This window comes from Prunus mume, linkage group LG3 (assembly GCF_029339155.1).
Source record: "Prunus mume cultivar Tortuosa linkage group LG3, ASM2933915v1, whole genome shotgun sequence".
Lineage (NCBI taxonomy): Eukaryota > Viridiplantae > Streptophyta > Magnoliopsida > Rosales > Rosaceae > Prunus > Prunus mume.
In genome coordinates, this window is record NC_142700.1 from 25,840,197 (window position 1) to 25,858,259 (window position 18,063).

An 18,063-nucleotide genomic window follows, 5' to 3' on the forward strand; every position below is an offset into this window, starting at 1 on the left:
ATGGGGGAGTAGTGATGATGTTTCGAAGGCCCACCTTGTGAAGCGGGACACAGTTTGTTAAAGCAAAAAGAAAGGCTGTCTTGGTCTTAAGCAAACTGATCTTATGAACCAATCTATGTTGGCCAAGGTAGGAAGGAGATTATTGCAACACAAGGAGAGCCTCTGGTCAAATGCTTTAATTGAGAAATACCTACAAGGTAATGTTTCTAATATTTTTTGCAATGAAAGGGCAAAGCACTCGCATCCTTCTCCTACATGGTGTGTTATTGAACATGGTGCAGATATTTTGAAAAAAGGGATAAAAATTAGAGTGGGAGAGGGTCTGCACACTTCTTTGGACAGATAATTGGGTTGGTGATGGGCCATTGATAAGTCTGTTAGGGAGGGTGCCTCAAGATAAATTACAATTGAAAGTTTATGACTATCTGTCTCATGGCACTTGGGACCTGGAAAAGCTAAAGGAAGATTTACCACTTGAGATGGTAGGTCATATTAGGTGTGTACCTAGATTAAGTTGTAAACCAGATATTCCTATTTGGAAGCATACTACCAATGGCTCTTTCAGTGTTAAATCAGTATATATGGCTAATTGTCGGGAGTCGTCGAGTATGGATGTTAGCTGGGCTTTTATATGGAACATTTAGGCTCCCCCCAAAATTAAATATTTCCTTGGGTTGCTGCACCAAGATAACCTCTTAACAAATGATCAAAGAGTTAAAAGGAAGATGACCATGACTGCCAATTGTGATATTTGTGGTGCCCCAATGGAGAATGCAACTCATATTGTACGGAATTGCACAGTGGCAATTTCAGTTTGGCATGAGTCCATTATGCCTATGAATCTGAGTTTGCTGCAGGCTGCTAATCTTCATACTTGGGTTGCAAAAAATGTACAAAACTCTACAATTTTGGCTTATGGAGTGGAGTGGTCGACCATGTTTGCTTTCACTTGCTGGTTTCTTTGGAAATGGAGGAACAAAAATATTTTTGATCATGGGTTTGTGTTTCCCAACAACCCCAGACACATCATTCTTATGGCTGCAGCAGATTGAACACAGGCCAATATTGAAAAAACTAGAAAACCCACCCGCTCTCTCACTGCACTCTCTTGGCAATATCCGAATGAAGGAGTGATTAAAATCAATACCGACGGGTGTAGAAAAGGTGAGGATGGACGCATTGCTGCTGGGGGTGTACTCAGAGATAGTTCTGGGCAGTGGATGAGAGGCTTTGTTGTCAATCTTGGTGTAAAACAAGTCTTGGAAGCTGAGTTATGGGGCATCTATCTTGGACTGAAAATTGCTTGGGATATAGGTTGCAGTCCAGTTGTGCTTGAGTCTGACTCAGCAACCGCGGTACACCTGCTTAACAAAAATGTGGAAGACTTTCATCCTCTTGCTACTATGTTGTGGGGATGCCAGGACTATATAAACAAAAACTGGGTTTGTTCTATTCATCATGTATATCGTGAGTGCAACATGGTAGCGGATAAACTAGCTGAATTGGGTTCATGTCTTGAGTTGGATCTGTCAACTTTCCAAGACCCTCCTGACAGTATTGGGTCCTTTTTTAGTGAAGATTTACTTGAAGTCTATAGGCCTCGAGCCATTATTTAATGGGAGTTTCACTAAAACACCCAAAATAGGGGCTGAAATTATAAAAAAACTCAACACCCAAAACACTTTATAAACACACCCAAAACTTATCATTATACACACTCAAAACCCATTTATAAACACACCCAAAAAATATACAATTGTTGATTTTGGGGTTGATTTTAGGTTTGTGTTTCTATGTTTAAATAGTGTTTAAGTTTTTTTATAAATACATGTCTAAAATTGAGTTTATTTATAAATTTGTATTATTTAATTTCTTTGTTAGGCATTAGCCACGTTTCTTCACCCAAAAAAAAAACATGCCAACCCCTAATTAAGACGGAGGGAACGGGTCAAGTTTTTAAGATAACCCAAGATGCTAAATGGGTCATGGTGCGGCATTTCCTTAGAAGTCTCGCGAGAAAAAGGAGAGGCTGGTGTAGTGTGCTCTGCCTCTTCTCTCCCCCAGTCAATTCCAGCTGCTCCCATCGCCACCAGATTTCGCCATTTTTGTGCTCTCATTGAAGTAAGTTTTACATCTCGTTTCTTTTGTTTAATCTATAATTTTGGGTTTGTTCCTCACAAGTTGTTCACCTGCCTTTCTTTTTTGGCATTTGTTTTTCATAAGTTTGGGGTTTTCCCCTTTTTCATGAGATTGAACGAGTTTGGTTTGTTTTTCATTTTCTTTATATACTTGTGATCCTTTAATTTTACTATTTTGGTACTCAAGTCTGATTATTTGTTCCTTTTTGTACATAATCTCTGAATCTGATGTGAAATGTATGTTCTGTGAGGTAGAATTAATTCATGGGTTTCCAACAATCTAAAGACGTAATGCATCTCTACAGTTGAAACAAAACTTCGCGTGATTACTTGCTTCGTTTGTTTGCTTCTGATTTGAGGTCATATGTGGAACTTTTATTATGAAAATTATAAACGGTTCAAATACAAAACCCAAGATTTATCCCACCAGAATCTGTCTTAGTGTTATAATTCGCTGAATACTTGTCTTCATTTAGTAATTTGTCAACCACAATCTGTTTATTCAATTTACTTTTATGCAACGTGTGCGATTTGGAGTACTGCAATACTGAAAACTTATTTAGCATTGTAATCATCCTTCTTAGACTCTGAACCTAATGTTGTAAAATTTGCGCGGTTATTGTCCGTGTTGTGTGCTCTACTTTTTCTGTTCAGTTTCATGTAGTTTCTAATGGTACTAGAATCATCTCTCTGTTGAACATTGCTCAACTACTTTTCTAAAATCATATTTTGTGACGATAAGAAGTGATATTTGGAAGTTTTATTCTGTGGTAGTTATAGTTAGTGCATGTCAGATTTCTCTTCCTACATATACTCTTATGAATGTGTTGCAGTGATAAGAAAGTAATTTTGCATTTATTTGTTATTGCTTGCCTTCATAACATGTTATAATTGTTTCTTGAACTTTGATGGCTAACACCAAAATTTATAAATAAATAAAAAAGAAATAGGAGAAACGGTGTTACAGTGAAGAGACATGCTTTTTCTCTAGTTGCAGAAACTAACTGTTTGGTTAGATCATCACAGGCTAGACTATCCTAACTCTATTTTCTATTCACTTGGTGTATTTATAATTGTGTGTGATTTATGAATTTGGATATTATTTTATTATTCATTTTATTATGTGTTTTATGAGTATGGTTAATTAATATTTCCAACAGAAGATTGTTGGATTGGATTGTTTTCTGTTTTATTTAAATCATTTTTTAGTTTAGACTGCTATCATTTCTCTGACTAGGATTTGTTAACGATTGTTAAAGGAGTCAGCCAAAAAGAAAGAGCATCAAAAGTAATGGCGACCAAGATATGCGTAGTGATTCGATCTTTTCATCACCCAAACCTTTTGTGGGGCCTTCCACCTTCCACACGGAGGATTGCATTGCCTGAATCACGAGTCTTATATACTGTGTTGCGATCACCTCATATTGATAAAAAGTCCAGAGAGCAGTTTGAAATGGAAATCAAGAAACAATATCTCGTCATAAAAACACAACCGCATGAATTGCAGAAGAAGTTCTTTTGGCTGAAGCGCCAACGTATATTTGGAGCTCAATATGAACTCCTATTTTCTTGCAAGACCCGCTTGGATAAGGAAAAACTGCAGGGATTGCTCTGAAGCAAGATCCTTGCATTGACCCTTCCCTGAACCAGAACCAGCATAGCGCCGCTGGTTGCTTCTGATTAACAACACAATATGAAGTGAGGGTAAAAGAGCACTTAAAATGATGCCCTAGTTTGGGTTGTGGTTTGGTGTTTTGCAAGTTTTGGGAGTTTAAAATGTGTTTTAATCGGATAGGATGATGGAGAACTGTTGTTGGTAACAGTGGGATTTGTTTAATTTATTTTTTTGGTTGATTGTCTTGTCTTTGTCCAAGTTAGAGAATGATTAGAGGTTGATGTAATGATCCAACACTTCAAGTTTTCTGCTTGGCTCCTTTCTAGAGCTGGTAAATTAATCCTTATTAACTCCAATATATCAGGCCCTGGACTTGCTAGGTTTCGTTCCTCTCAAGCAGTAGGCAACTGCTATTGGTTTGGGTTTGTGAAGGAAGGACGGAAGGAAGGGTAGAAACAAAGAAACAAAGAAAGGAAGGGGTAGAAAAACAAAGAAACAAAGAAAGAGAGAAAAACAACATTTATTTTGTTCATTTGCGCGCCAGATCATGAGGGATACCGATAATTAATTAAGTACATCAATTCCAAGTAATGTTACCTTGCGTTCTTAATTTGATCATTTCATCCTTCGGACCCGTAAATTAAATACAAATACTTCCTTCAAGTGAAATGAAAGTGTGACAATATGAAAAAAAAAAAAACAATAATATTCGGGAAATAAAAAGGAAAAAGAAAACAAGTGAGAATTATATATATTTGTTGTGCGAAAACATTCCAAGACCTTGTCGTTAATGGACTATGCAATTGTCACACACAACCCATGCAATTATAAAGCTCACACACCAAATGAAAGTAAATACACACACACACACAAAACACGAGTTTATAGAGATTCGACGTTGTGCCTATGTCCTCTTGGTGATCCTCAAAGAAATTCACTAGTATGAAACAACCCTTTCAGTTACAATGAAGAACCCCTGTGCTCTCTCACAAACCTTAGCTCTCTTTTCTCTCATCCTAGCTGAAACCCAATTTGATGCCCTTGTTTTCTCTCTTGAACTCGTTTTTAAATTCTTAGAGAAAACCCTATCACTAAAATGCTTATTTATAGACCATAGGACTTTAGTACAATGTTATAAGGAATAGGAAATTAACTAGTCAAACTAGACCAAGAAACTCGCCCGAAACCTGCGTTTGGACCAAAACACGCCGGATTGGAATTACTGATGCGATTGATAGCTGGGCCCTGACGATCGATCACTTCTTCACGTCGCACACACTGGAGGTCCCTGGATAAAAGCGATTATCGCTCCAAGTTTGGTGATCGATCAGTTTCCAGCCGAGCCTCCCTCTTCCTTCTTCCTTCGCATCCTTAAGGTAAGCCAACTCCAACAATATCTACTACTCGATTCTAGAATATCTTTAGCTTGATTTTTAGAAAGGGCAGGGCAGCACATTGCTGCGTAGAACAGTTAAAACGCATGAGAATGTGTTATTGGCTTGGGAAATCTGTACGATCGCATCCCCCAGTATATGTAAAGTTAAGCGCATGAGAATGTGTCATTAGCTTTGCAGGTTTTCGTCTAGCCAAGTAGTCGATCATATGATCCTACCAGCTGGTTAATCTCCATTGCTTTCGGTTCTGGATCGTCCTTAATGCTTCCACATGTTCTATGGGAATTTTCCTATGTAGTTCACAGCATAACCAAGTTTGTCCATGCATTGGCATGAATATTCTCTGCTGGGAGGATTTTGAAGAGAAGCTTGTCATGTCAGCCTCTGAGAAGCTCCTGACATTTGTCCAAGCTAAGCTAGGCAGTTTTGATCATTTCAAATATAAGTCTTTTTGTTTTTAATCTGTACTTTTTTAAGATGTGACATGAATTCCTCATTTGCCCTCAGATTTTAACCAAAAATTAACAGAGTTAACGAAAAGGATCAATGGTACAACACCAGTCCAAAGTAAAGGACAAACTTTGATTATAAAAAATAAAAATAAAAAATAAAAGTAAAGGACAAACAAAAATCGGGGTGTTGGAAACAGGTGGTATGTATTAATAAATGTAGAAAATTCACTGTCGGAAACAAAAAAGAAGGAAAACGCTAATTCTCAAGGGGTGTATGTGTAATTTAAACCTTTTAACAGAAGGCATTCACAACCGCGGGAAAAATGGGATTTCAACCCGATGTGGTAATTCTCTCATATACAATCTCTCTCTCTCTCTCTCCTATTTTGGTAGCTCTCTCTCTCTCTATATATGGGGTTTACAAAAACTGCTTCTACAAAGAAGCAATTCCAAAAATGCGTGGGCAAGGGCTGCTGAACCAGCCTGAAGTAAGGGTAAGGAAAAGGACAAAAGAATTGTTAAAAATTCGATGATGGGGGGAAGGGAAGCAGAGTGACATCAATTGAGCTGGAGGGCCATCTGCTGGAGAAGTATTTTCTTCTGGGATGCATTGATGATGCCTTTGCATTCGGCATCTAATAAAACCTCCGCCATGATTGCAGCCGCATGCCCTCTCGGCTCTTCTGAAGCTCTCCTCAACATGAACATCTGAAAATGCAATAACAAGAAGAAAAGAAAAACATTCAAGATTCATTATCTACCACTTTCATTTTTGGTTTTAAATTTTTCCCAACATGAAGCCAGACTGAGCAATTAATGGAGTAAAATAGAACTATACATGCTTACATCTCCTACCAGCATGCATGAAAACATATGCGGATAGTGTGAAACCTACCACATGCATGCATACTGTATACGTCTTGCAATCCGTTCAAACCATGAGAGCCCAGCCCTCCCAACAGATTATACTGAATGTACTTTTTCATCTTTTTCATCACAAACATAGAAATATAATAAAGCATATGCTGGCCACATAAGTCAGCAAGAGAATAATACCATATATATTTATATATCCATAGGTGCGCGCGCGCACACACACACACACACAAGTATAGAATGGCGATCAATGGTTGACATCACAACCGCTCAAACAGCCATTCAATTTTCTTAGCAGCATTTTCCCCTTCTTCTTTTTTTTTTAATCTTTTTAAATTTAGAGCTTCCCAATTACTTTAGGGTGTATGTAGGGATTAGGGTTTAATGCCTGAAACTTAAAACCCAAACCCTCAACTCTCAATCCTAAACATAATCATTTAACACACTAAGAAAGAAAAAGCCAAAAAACTGTATCAAACATACTAAATAATGAACAAATTACGCATCTCTAACAAATCCTAGATGATCAAGCATATTTGTGTGCCTCAAAATACATTATCGAAGGGGTCTTCAAATCATACCTGCCCATGATGTGTGATCTCTAAGCAGCCAGGTTGTTGTATAAATGGCTCTCCATCTATTTGGACCGGGAAAGGACTGGAGGCATGTATTCTTATGACTTTCCCTTGGGCTAGTCTCCTAGCATGTGAAAGTCCAACCTGCACGGCAAAACAAGAATGAAATAGTAAGGAGACGTTTAACATTGGAACAAAAAAACCAAAAAGGAAAAACAGAAAAAGGATACAAATGTGATTCTCAACAATATTTGACCCCAAAAAAAAAAATTTATCGCTTCGTATGAAGAGGCTAAATATATTTATAATGGCTTTTAACGATGCATAATATGGTTCTTCACTCTGCAATACAGTTGTTTCAGTACACTACTAATCATGCTCTGTTAATGATGCATACTACACAGTAATTCGAGATATAGGCCATAAAGGCCAAAAACTGCATTCCCCATATTATCAAGCTGAAGGAAGGCTAGACAATGTACACCTCTGAAAGTCACCATGAAGGAGGGAAATCTTTATATCAAGCTGATATAAAGTCCAAGAATTACTAAAAAAACAGAAAGGACAAATTGGACAAATTTTAGATGGGCGACAAAGAGAATGTCCCCAGAAAAATCAACATCAGACTCAGCATGGAAGGACAAAAGTTGTTTGACAACTCTTCACTTTTTCTTTTCGGCCCCTCTAGTGCAATTTGGAAGGGAAAAAACTTCTTAACGTACGGCTGAATTATATCTCATGGGAGGATGAATACTTGTGATTTGGTCAGTGTGATATGGAAAAATGCTGCTGAAACTTTGGATCACCTGCTGCTCCATTGCCCCATTGCATTGTCCTTGTGGAGAAGATTGTTTAGGAACCCCCAATTGAATTGATACTCCAGCTTCTTGTGCTATGTTATTGGGTGAGAGGTGTAATTTCTCCAGTGGAAAAACCAAAAAAAGAGGGGTATATTGCTAGGGAGATGTTCTGTGAAGCAATGTTTTGGGTGGTGTGGATGGAGAGAAATAGAAGGATCTTTGCGGGTGTAAGGTATGCGGAAGTGGACCTGTTGTGGGATAGAATTCGTTTTGGGCGTATCTTCAGAGATTGGGGATAGTTCTTTTCAGGCTTAATTTGATGATTGGAGTGCTGCTGTATTTTAGATTCAGTCATGGAACGTTAGGAAGCTTCAACTGTGCCGCTGTTGTAGTTGAGTAGTGTAGCTTGTCAAGTACACAACTTCTCCTCTGTTTTGTAGTGTTTCTTTATTAAGGAAACCATGTTTCTTGTCAAAAACCAAAAATAAGAAAAGGTGGGACTCATTTCAGAAAATAAAAGGATAAAAACAATGAACAAGGCAATACCCAGTTTTAGATTCAATTCAAATCCATTCAAACTACCACATTAAGGTTGCATCGAAATCAAGTAGTAGATAATACTATAACTGAAACTTGAGTTCATCTTTGGGGCTCTCTTGATAGGATTTTTTTGTTAACAACCGGATATTGATACCAAGTTTTTTGTATTTTATTACAGGGAAAAAGCTTCTTGTCTAGCTCAACACATAAGGAAAAAGAAAATAAATGGGAAAAACAAATAATTCCACGAGAATGCATGTGTAAGACTTTCTTTTCGTGTTTCATTTTTTGGTAAAGCTTCCATGACAGAATACACTCAAACATAAAAATAGAAAATATACAAATTTCACAAACCTGAAGTTTGCCAAGGTGCCAAGCTCCACATATGCATACAACTTCAAGCATTTTATCATGCATGGACTGAAGACTGAAGTCATCATCATGCTCAATATCGTTTTGCCAAAGATTTACTCCACCCATGTAGCTGCCAATGTTGAGCACGATTAGACCCTCCGAATCCTGGAAGCAGAAGAAGAAAAATTATGACTAAAGGGCACCACTTTAAACATGAAAGAAAAGAGCTAAGAACAGAAGAACACAATTATGATTAATGTGCACCTTTGGAATATCTATGTCTTTCCCATCAACTTCAAGCCAAACTTGCCAAGGAAGGTCAGCACAAGTTCGGTCCATTATATCTCTGGCACCTTCTTTAGCGTATCGTAATTTATTCAGAAACTGTTCATAGAGCAATCATCAGTGAAGCCAAAATCACACAGAGCAAATAAAACATAACAGTCTTTCTCTTAAATATTAGGTTATAACTCTCACAAATTAGAAAATGTGCCGTTTAACCAAAAGCAATTCCACATCTGAAACTCAGAACTGAGTAGCAAACAATAATAACTTGAAAGAAAAAAAAAATATTCATATTGCCCTTCTTGTTTGAATACTCATGATCGTAGTCAAGAGAATGATAATTGAGTTCAGCCAAAAGTTTTATAATAATATTTAAATTCCAGCCAATTATTATTTAAAGGCACAAAAAAACTTGGATTCCTAGTCCAACAAATTTGGGATCATTGCATTTAATTTCAGTTTTCCTCTCTTTCTAATCAAAGATAAAAAAAAAAAAAAGAGAGGCAGAAACGAGGGATGAAAATGAGCATTGAGAGAGATCAGAAAGATATGAGAGAGTGCACAGAGAACTAAAACTTACAACAACTATTTTTAAATTGTTTATAGTTTACAGTTTTTATAATATAAACCATTCGCATTTTTATTTTTCACTCTCTCATTGACATCCATCATCCCCCTTCTCACGTTTATCTCATTTTTTCTTCTCTATCTTTAGTTAAAGCAAAAAAAGGAAAAAGAAACATATCATTATGTGAGCCCTTGATAACTCAACTTGTAGCCTTCTGTAATTGTTAATTGAAAAATCGCAAAATTAAAAAGGCTATACACATGTGAGATCAAAAAACCGTAAAAGGGATAGTGTCACAAAACCCATCATTAAACAATTATACAAAACCCAGAGAGAGGAATACAGGTACCTGACTACTGAACTTCTCAGGATTTATTTCCCGAGTCACATGAAATTCATATGCAACCTTTGCATCGCATCCAATACCTTTCAAAGACAATGAGAAAAAGGTCAAACACATCCCACAAACCATAACTAGATAGTAGTACATTCAGAGAAATACCTAAATAGTTCATCATGAACTTAGACTGCACTTTATTCGGATCAGCTTCTGATTTGATGTTTACCTTCCAGCGATCTAACATTGTAACTGCAGCATGGTTAATTTCATGCAACAGCGTGGTTAAGCCACCTTGTCCTTCAACTGTCGAGAAGCCTCTTCCCCATTGCAATACTCTTGACAAATCATTTCCTGTGCCAAGGGGGAGAATAGCAACAGGTGGGGGTGATTCAAATTTATGCCTCTCAATCGCATCAAGGACCCATGCAACAGTGCCATCTCCTCCACATACCAAAACTCTAAAATAATGCACATGATTGAACAATTCCAAACCCACCTCAGGCCCTTGGGAAGAACTCAGTTCAAAAACCTGCAATTTCAAAATAGAGCTCAGGTAATTATCTATAAACCATAATATCCTGCGTGCAAAAAACTATTTCTAGCAGACCCAGGATCCATCTCAATCACTGAATTCAAATGTTGGTTAACATTATGCTCTTGAATAAGCAATGCAGAAGATTTGAACTGCTAAATAACCATGGAAATAAATTACCTGCACTCAAGGTGGGGAAAATTACAAAATTTTGAACCCAACTTATACTCCTAGCAAGGAGGGAAATTTTATCATTTTGCACTTTCCTCTCCTTATGACTATTTTAATCCTCCTCACATCAAGCTATTTATGTCTTCTTCTATGCTTTTCTGTTTGTGGGAAATCAAAGGAAAAGGAAAAGCGAAGGCAGGGTATAATAGGTCCATTCAGCCCAGGATGAGAGCATGTAAGCTTTAATGTTTCAAGAATGAGGAATGAAAAAGATGCCAAAATAAAATACACGTAAGGTCCCACCACTCCCCACCCCCACCCCAAAAATTCATCCAATGAATATCTTTTTTCCCTCTCCTCCAACATAAAGTTGCCAGATATCCTACTAGTGGGAACAGCGCTGCAAATCACATCTCTGGATTAATATATGGAAATTTAATTTTGTACTAATACAGCTATTTTTATCTTTTGATGTTCATGTATCTAATTGTTTACGCACTTATGCTTACGTGTATCTATATGCTTCAATTTGTGCACAAACAACAGGAGGTACGCAAGTGGGCTTAGGATTACTGTGATTAGCACGAAGAAGGGTTAAGTTCCTCCTGAAACTTATCCATTCATTTAGAAATAACTAACTTGAAAAAACAAGCATACAAAATACAGCGCAAATTAAGAGCTGTAACACAGCAGGATAACATTAAACATCAATGATCACCTTTTGTTTCCAGCCTAAAACAATGTACAGTAATAATTCTTCATAGTGACTGAGCCTGAAAAGGCACAAACATTACCTGCACAGGATTCAATAGCATGTTCAGCCTTCTCCTTAGAGAAGCCCCATGTTGACCTCCACTCCTGGCATTAATAAAGACCAAAAGAGGTCTTGCATCGTGTGGCAAATCAACCAGTTTATATTTCTTAATTTGCCCATAGGTGACAGTTCCACCCTGTCTTTGCATAAACCCATTATGGTTGCCCGTAACAATCAGTGCCTTATCATCCTTCTTCAAGTAGTCAAAACTCTTCTCACTACGGGATTTCTTCAGACTAGTAAATCCATTGAACACATAATCCACAGGTGCATCAGTGGCTAAGTTACCATTAGCTGACTGACCATTACCATGCTTACAATGGCGGCGCTTTCTTCTATACTGGCAATGAACAGATGAGGTTATCATTTCATCTGTGTATGAACTTGGCATTCCGCCTCCATCATAGTGGCCAACTTCTTTCACACACAAAGGAGAAACAATAATTCTGCTAAGAGTACCAAAATCGCAAGCATCGCCACATTCTTTTGCCATTTTGTTGTGACATCTGACATGTATGAGGCGCTGACACCATAGGCAATGCCATGTAGGAGAAGCATCAAGGAGAGGAACACCACATGGCTCCTCACAATAAAAACAGAAGGCCGATATCTCCGGATTATCATGCATATTAACCCATCTTTCGGACCAGTGATGTCTGACATGGGTAAAACCAGCTTGTGCCACACACTTGCAATCCCTTACTGCGTACTGAGAACAATAGAAATGAGCTGCTACACCACAAACAGAGCAACGATGAACAGGAGTGCGATAAGAGGCTTTTGTTCCTAGGTTATGAAGAAACACCAAGGAAGTCAAGCAAACACAACAAGTGGATGGCTGTTCACCATTAGTCATATCTTCCATCCACGTATGATGTGATAAAGGAACTTTTAACTTCTTCCAGACTTTTTTCTTTGCTCTAGCTGCAGCTTTAACCCAATTTAGAGACGTCCTTTTCTGCCATTTAAGAAATGCAAAGATGATGGCTAGAAGCCCAAATGACCCAGTGACCAGCCATCCCAAATGAAATGGACCATACCCATCCAAGCTGGTTACTACCCTTGCAAGTGAAATGCCCAAATCAACCATCATGACCTAGTTTTTCACTTCCAGTATCGTTTCTTGTCCCAGATTACAATACCGTTCCTTTTCCAGGATTAAAAACTTGAAATTTCTCGGCAACATAAAGATTATGTATATGAAACCTGATTGTGAAATGAATTCCTGTAAGAGAAAGGAAATGATTAGCACGCACAGAACAGACCAATTAAACAAGGCAATAATTAAATTTGACCTGACTAAGAGTCTAACAGAATGGGCGAAGGTGGGCATGTGAGCGAGGGAAATCATTGTAAGGCATTCAAGAAGTATAAAATTATAAACGAATAAGATAATATAAAATGATAACATGACAACAATTTCAAGGCTCAAGCTAAGCTTGTTGCTCAGGATCAAAAGCAAAACAAAGAGGACAAACTAATGATCAACGTTACTTGTCAAATAAGCTTACAACAAGAGCACTAATAAATCTATCTATCTATCTTTTGAGTTGCCTAACATCCTTGTACAATAGCTGAACCAGAGGAATTTCATCTGTTCAAATTCATGTGTTTCAGTTTTAGCTATAGCATGGATTAAATGACGAACGTTCAAATTCTGCATGACGAATGTTAAAATTTCATGTGTTTTAATTTTGCCATAACAATAACAACAGATAATAATAATAATAAAAAGTCTTCAATCTGCTACATCAACAAATTCAAACGAAAAATCAAACCTTTCAGCATAATGAAAACATGAAATGATCAAATGTCAACAAATTCCATAGATAAAGAGTGCGATCTAGAGCTGGAGGATGCAATTTAAATAAATCCAAATTAGATCTGCAAAATGAAAATACCTCAGGAGGATGAACAGAAACCCTAGGAATTGAGAAAGTGAACGTGCGAGCGAGCGAACGAGCGAAAGAAAGAGAGGACTTTCGAGCTTGCGGAAATTTTGGATCGAAAATCCAAAATAATGTGAGAAAGGGAAAATAATTAATGATTAAAAATAATATGATTTAGAAAATAATAATATTAATTTCATTCAGACAAGACATGTTACGAGCAAAGGAAGACGAAAAGGAGGAGGAGAGAGGAGAGAGAGAAAGAAAAGGGCGGGATTTTCATTTTTGCCTACTCAACGAACACGGCCTACCTTTGCCTTTGCCGTAGGCTAAATGCGCGTGTGTGGGTGGGTCCCCCAACTTACGGAAAGGTCCTTGGTTTTGTTTTGTTTTCCTACTTAAAATTACCCGCCTCTTCCCCTTTGAGTTTCACGCCCCACTCCCCATAACTTGAATCTCCAAGGTCAGATTCAAGATTCTCGGTATTATGCTTTCAATTGAGATTTTAAAAGTTTATTTTGAGATAAATAAGTTATGTCGTATTCAATTAAGACTTTTAAACAATCTAAACAAGTCTTGTGGTATTCCATTAAGATTATTAGGATTTTTAAATGAGTGTAAAATCTATGTTCAATCACTTTAAACAAGAATAAAATGTCTTATATTCAAAACCTTGCTAATTTCAAAAGATTTTTTAAAATATGAGATTGTGTGAGATTTTTTAGTGGGAGATATAAATACCAAGCCCTATATCAAATCTCACCGTCTTGACTTCCGCCCAAGCAGTTGTGTATTGGGGTATGAACCATGGCAACCAAACCACCACTAACGACCACTGGGTATACGAAATGTTCTTTCCTCACCTTTCCTCACATGAAGACCAAACCACCTTCAAAACTAGAGCTACATGCTGTTGGGCTATAAGCTTCTGGCATGTGGACCTCCACACATCTATTTGACAAAGCTGGATGGCTGGGCAAAAATTGCCCACCATCTGTTCGACACAAGCCCCCAAAGGGTGCATCTTCTGTATAGATCAATAAACCACAATACAAAAATGAGAGAGTGTGTGCTGACTATGGAGAGTGAAGGTTGGCTTTGTGGGTGTTGGGATGGTGAAGAGATAGAAACAATATTAGCGTTTCATTTTTAAGGTTCTATTTATATATATAAAAAATCTTATGTCGACTCCGAAAAAAATTTATATGGCCCTTTCAAATCTTATAAATCTTGTAATAAAAATCTTTAAAATCCATAAGAAAAAAATCTTGATTATAGAAATTCATTTAAAAAATCCTATAAGTAATTATATTCTACTTAAATCTGCAAGACTTTTTTATCCCTAAATAGTCTTTTAAAATCTCAATTGAATACACCCCCTTAATATATTTTGGTACCACAATTTAATACTATATGATGTGGTAAATGACATGTCAATCCATGTCATTGATTATATCATCAATTTTAATAATATATGATGTGGCACATGACATATCAATCTAAGAAGCAGTTATTTGGGCCTAATTTGACTCACCCAGTCCAAGAGGTCAAAAGCCCATATCAATTTTGGACAGCCACCAGCGTTCCCCTATAATTGGGCCAAAAATACACACTCAGCCCAACACTAGAGGCCCAAGAGGATGAGGCAAAGTCTGACACAGGCAGTATGGAACTAAAATTGGAATCGAGAGCCCAAATTCAAAGAAAGCCCAGCCCAGAACCTATCCCACCACAAGGATGACTTGGGCTTGGTGTTCAAAGTGAAGAAAGATGAGCCCAAGAAAGAAACAAACCCAGCGTGACCTGACTTGGAAAGTTAGCAATTTCAACTGGGATTAATAGGGGTTAATAAGGCAGGTGTAAAAGGACATCTTTGAAAACTAACTGCACAACTAAAAGGTCAAAATCCCTTTCATATATATATATATATATATATATATATATATATATATTCGTAGATATTTTCTACTCCAAAGAAAGGCACTGCTTCAAGAGATAAATAGACTACGTTGTAGAGATAGATAGGAAGCAGAGTTGTTCAATGGAAAATCAAACTAACCATCATAGTTTGAACTCTTACAAGGGCAAAATTGGAAGAAGGGTTAGGTTTCTTTTCAAAGAAATACAAGTAACTGCTTTAGGCTGACTATGGAAGGCTTATCTGCGAATTGATAAAACTTTTTCTTTGCATTTTAAAAATAAAATATATTTTTCAAAAAATCTGCCACCCATTTTTAAAGGATTAGAAATCCTACTCCAACATTTCCTATAAATATAACAGAGGGCGAACAGAGCAAAAGACAACCAAAAAATCAACCAAAGACAAAAACTCAAAATGATCACTTGATCTCTGAGAACCTTCAAATAAACTGAAGCAACCAAAAGCTCATTTGACACACAATAGAAGCCAGCTGTAAATCAGAACTTCCAGTTCATACTTAAGAGAAATAAGTCATTCAAAATGAGATTTCTCTCGTTACAAATTTAGTTCATCAAAAGCCAAAACAAGCATAATTTGAGTTTTTTTTTTTACAAATATGAAAACCTCAACAAATTTACGGAGAGTCCTAATCGACAGCGGTACCACGTTACAGCTGCGGTTTAGCCTCGGTAATCCTTAAGTCCGACTTATGCCCTTTCGATGAAAAGATCACAGTTGCCTATTCAAAAAGCTTTGGGCTTGAAATAGATTAAAGCTATGCCAAGCTCGAGCGTTGGTATCGATTTACAACGAAGTTGGCGATTGAAGTTGTTGATAGTTAAGTCGACATGCTTACCAGCCGGATTAGAGTTTCTATCCGGCAGAAATGGAAGTCCATCCTTCTTTGTCTTTCTAGAGTTGATTTTCCCCTTTTAAGTTTTGTAAAAGGCATACGCTAAAAGCAGTTTACTATCTTATCATTTATTACGGCGCGAACTACGATTTTGTATGTGAAAAATTGTAAGTCCTCACCACTGAGGCAAGAAAAGAACTTACTTGAGAGATATTCCTCACCCAAATTCACAATTGCTTATTTAGAAATCAGTAACTTAGGGCGTAAGTTATCTATTTTTAAGAAGTCTGTTAGAATTTTGATTACTAACGGTGGCACGCTCGCACACTAAAGAAAGTTTACTGGTTAACCAATCAATGGTTTTCAAGGCAATTGAAACTTTACCCTTCCATCACATGAGCAAACACAAAACAGATGAACAACAGTGCTTTTAATTTCAAATCGAAGTCCATAATGTCATCGGTTGTGAGTGGTACTGTAATCTCATCAACCTCTTTCTTGTATTGAAGATCTGCACAATGAACTCAAAACTATGTGTATATATATCTTTCCATGAAGGAAATCATGTTGATGAAGAGGCCATGATGACGGCAGCTATGTGGTGGTGGTGGTGGTATGGCAGCGGTGGATGATGGTGTTAGGGTAATATTCAATGGTGGATGATGGTGTTTCAAATGATTAATGAATTAAATTATAAAATTTGAGTAAATTAAAACTGATGAAAAATAAGAACACTTAAACAGAAATTAAGTGATGTGGTGGCATGTCCAAGTAAGGTGCAACATCATGTGGTATAGAATTGTGATATAAAAATGTGGTAAGAGTAGCATTACTTATTAAGGGGTCATTCGATTACATTTTCAAGCCCTCGTTTTCATTTTTTTACCCAAAACGCATTTGGTATGTCATTTTCCAAACCACTAAAATTCATTTTCTAAAAACAAATTCAAACTCATGTACAAAAATTGAAAACGCCAAATTATCGTTTTCATTTTCTACCCAACTCACTCCTCTCCTTTCCGAAACTCACCATTCGAGCCCAACTATAATACTAGGGTGAATTTGGTACGACAACCAACCCGAGCAAGGAAAGCCGACTATCGAATCAGAGAGAAGCAGATCGCCTATTTAGAGACCAATATCAGGGCCAGAGTTCTCGGTTGCCGAGATTCATAGGACATTCAAAACTGCCCCCAATATTTATTAAATTTCAGCTTCATTGAACTATCCACACCCATTGCTCACTACGAAAAAAGAAAGAGTTATGGGCGATTACATTTGCCCTTATGACTTCAAATAGGGGTGGAAAACTAGACAATATGAGGGGCGGATAATGGAAAGGCCCCTATTAGTAGCGCCACTAAAAAGTAATAGGGGCGGAAAGGTTATTAAAAACGCCACTATAGTTCCAGCTGCCACGTTGGCAATGTACCATAGAATACATATTAGGAGCGAATATTTATGTGCCTCTAATAAATTTTTAAACAGTAAGAGCATCCACAATGGGCTCCCTAAACCACTTCATTAGACAAATTTTAGGGAGGAATCATAAAAATGCAACTCCAACCACGCTCCCTATCCACCTCCTAAAATAGGGAGTCCTCTAGGAGCTCCTAAATCTGAGGAGAGAGAAAGGACTCCTAGTGACTCATTATAATTTAATGCTGCTTTATTAAATGAGTATTTCAAACCTTTATTTAATGCTAACTATTTTTTATTTTATTTTTTGATAGAGATAGACCAATCAAAAAAGAGTTATAACATTTATGATTCTCCAAATTAGGGAGTGTGGTTGGAGTTGAAATTTTTTAGAGAGCTCCTAAAATAGTTTTCTTATATTCTTAGCCAAATTTTAGCTAATAAATAGAGAGCATCATTGTGGATGCTCTAAGGGCACTTATTTGCACCACTACCTCTAATTTCGTAATAAATAATAATTAATTGTA

General features: G+C 37.1%; 1 protein-coding gene across 1 annotated transcript; it reads right to left on the minus strand.

The window, feature by feature from the left end:
* Positions 1–5,784: 5,784 nt before the first annotated feature.
* On the minus strand, positions 5,785–13,625 carry LOC103327175 (diacylglycerol kinase 2). The gene is made up of 8 exons (XM_008229468.2): positions 13,356–13,625; positions 11,435–12,679; positions 10,100–10,466; positions 9,947–10,023; positions 9,009–9,128; positions 8,745–8,909; positions 7,057–7,194; positions 5,785–6,307 (listed from the first exon to the last, which is right to left on the minus strand). The coding sequence occupies exons 2-8, from the start codon at positions 12,545–12,547 to the stop codon at positions 6,158–6,160; spliced, it is 2,130 nt and encodes a 709-aa protein (XP_008227690.2). The 5' UTR covers positions 12,548–12,679; positions 13,356–13,625; the 3' UTR covers positions 5,785–6,157.
* Between the last annotated feature and the right edge of the window lie 4,438 nt (positions 13,626–18,063).

Coding starts and splice junctions, on each gene's coding strand:
- LOC103327175 (XM_008229468.2), bottom strand. CDS start 12,547: ATGATGGTTGATTTGGGCATTTCACTTGCAAGGGTAGTAACCAGCTTG. Junction 10,467..11,434: donor TGCTATTGAATCCTGTGCAG/GTAATGTTTGTG, acceptor TTGAAATTGCAG/GTTTTTGAACTGAGTTCTTC. Junction 10,024..10,099: donor GTTCATGATGAACTATTTAG/GTATTTCTCTGA, acceptor TGTCTTTGAAAG/GTATTGGATGCGATGCAAAG.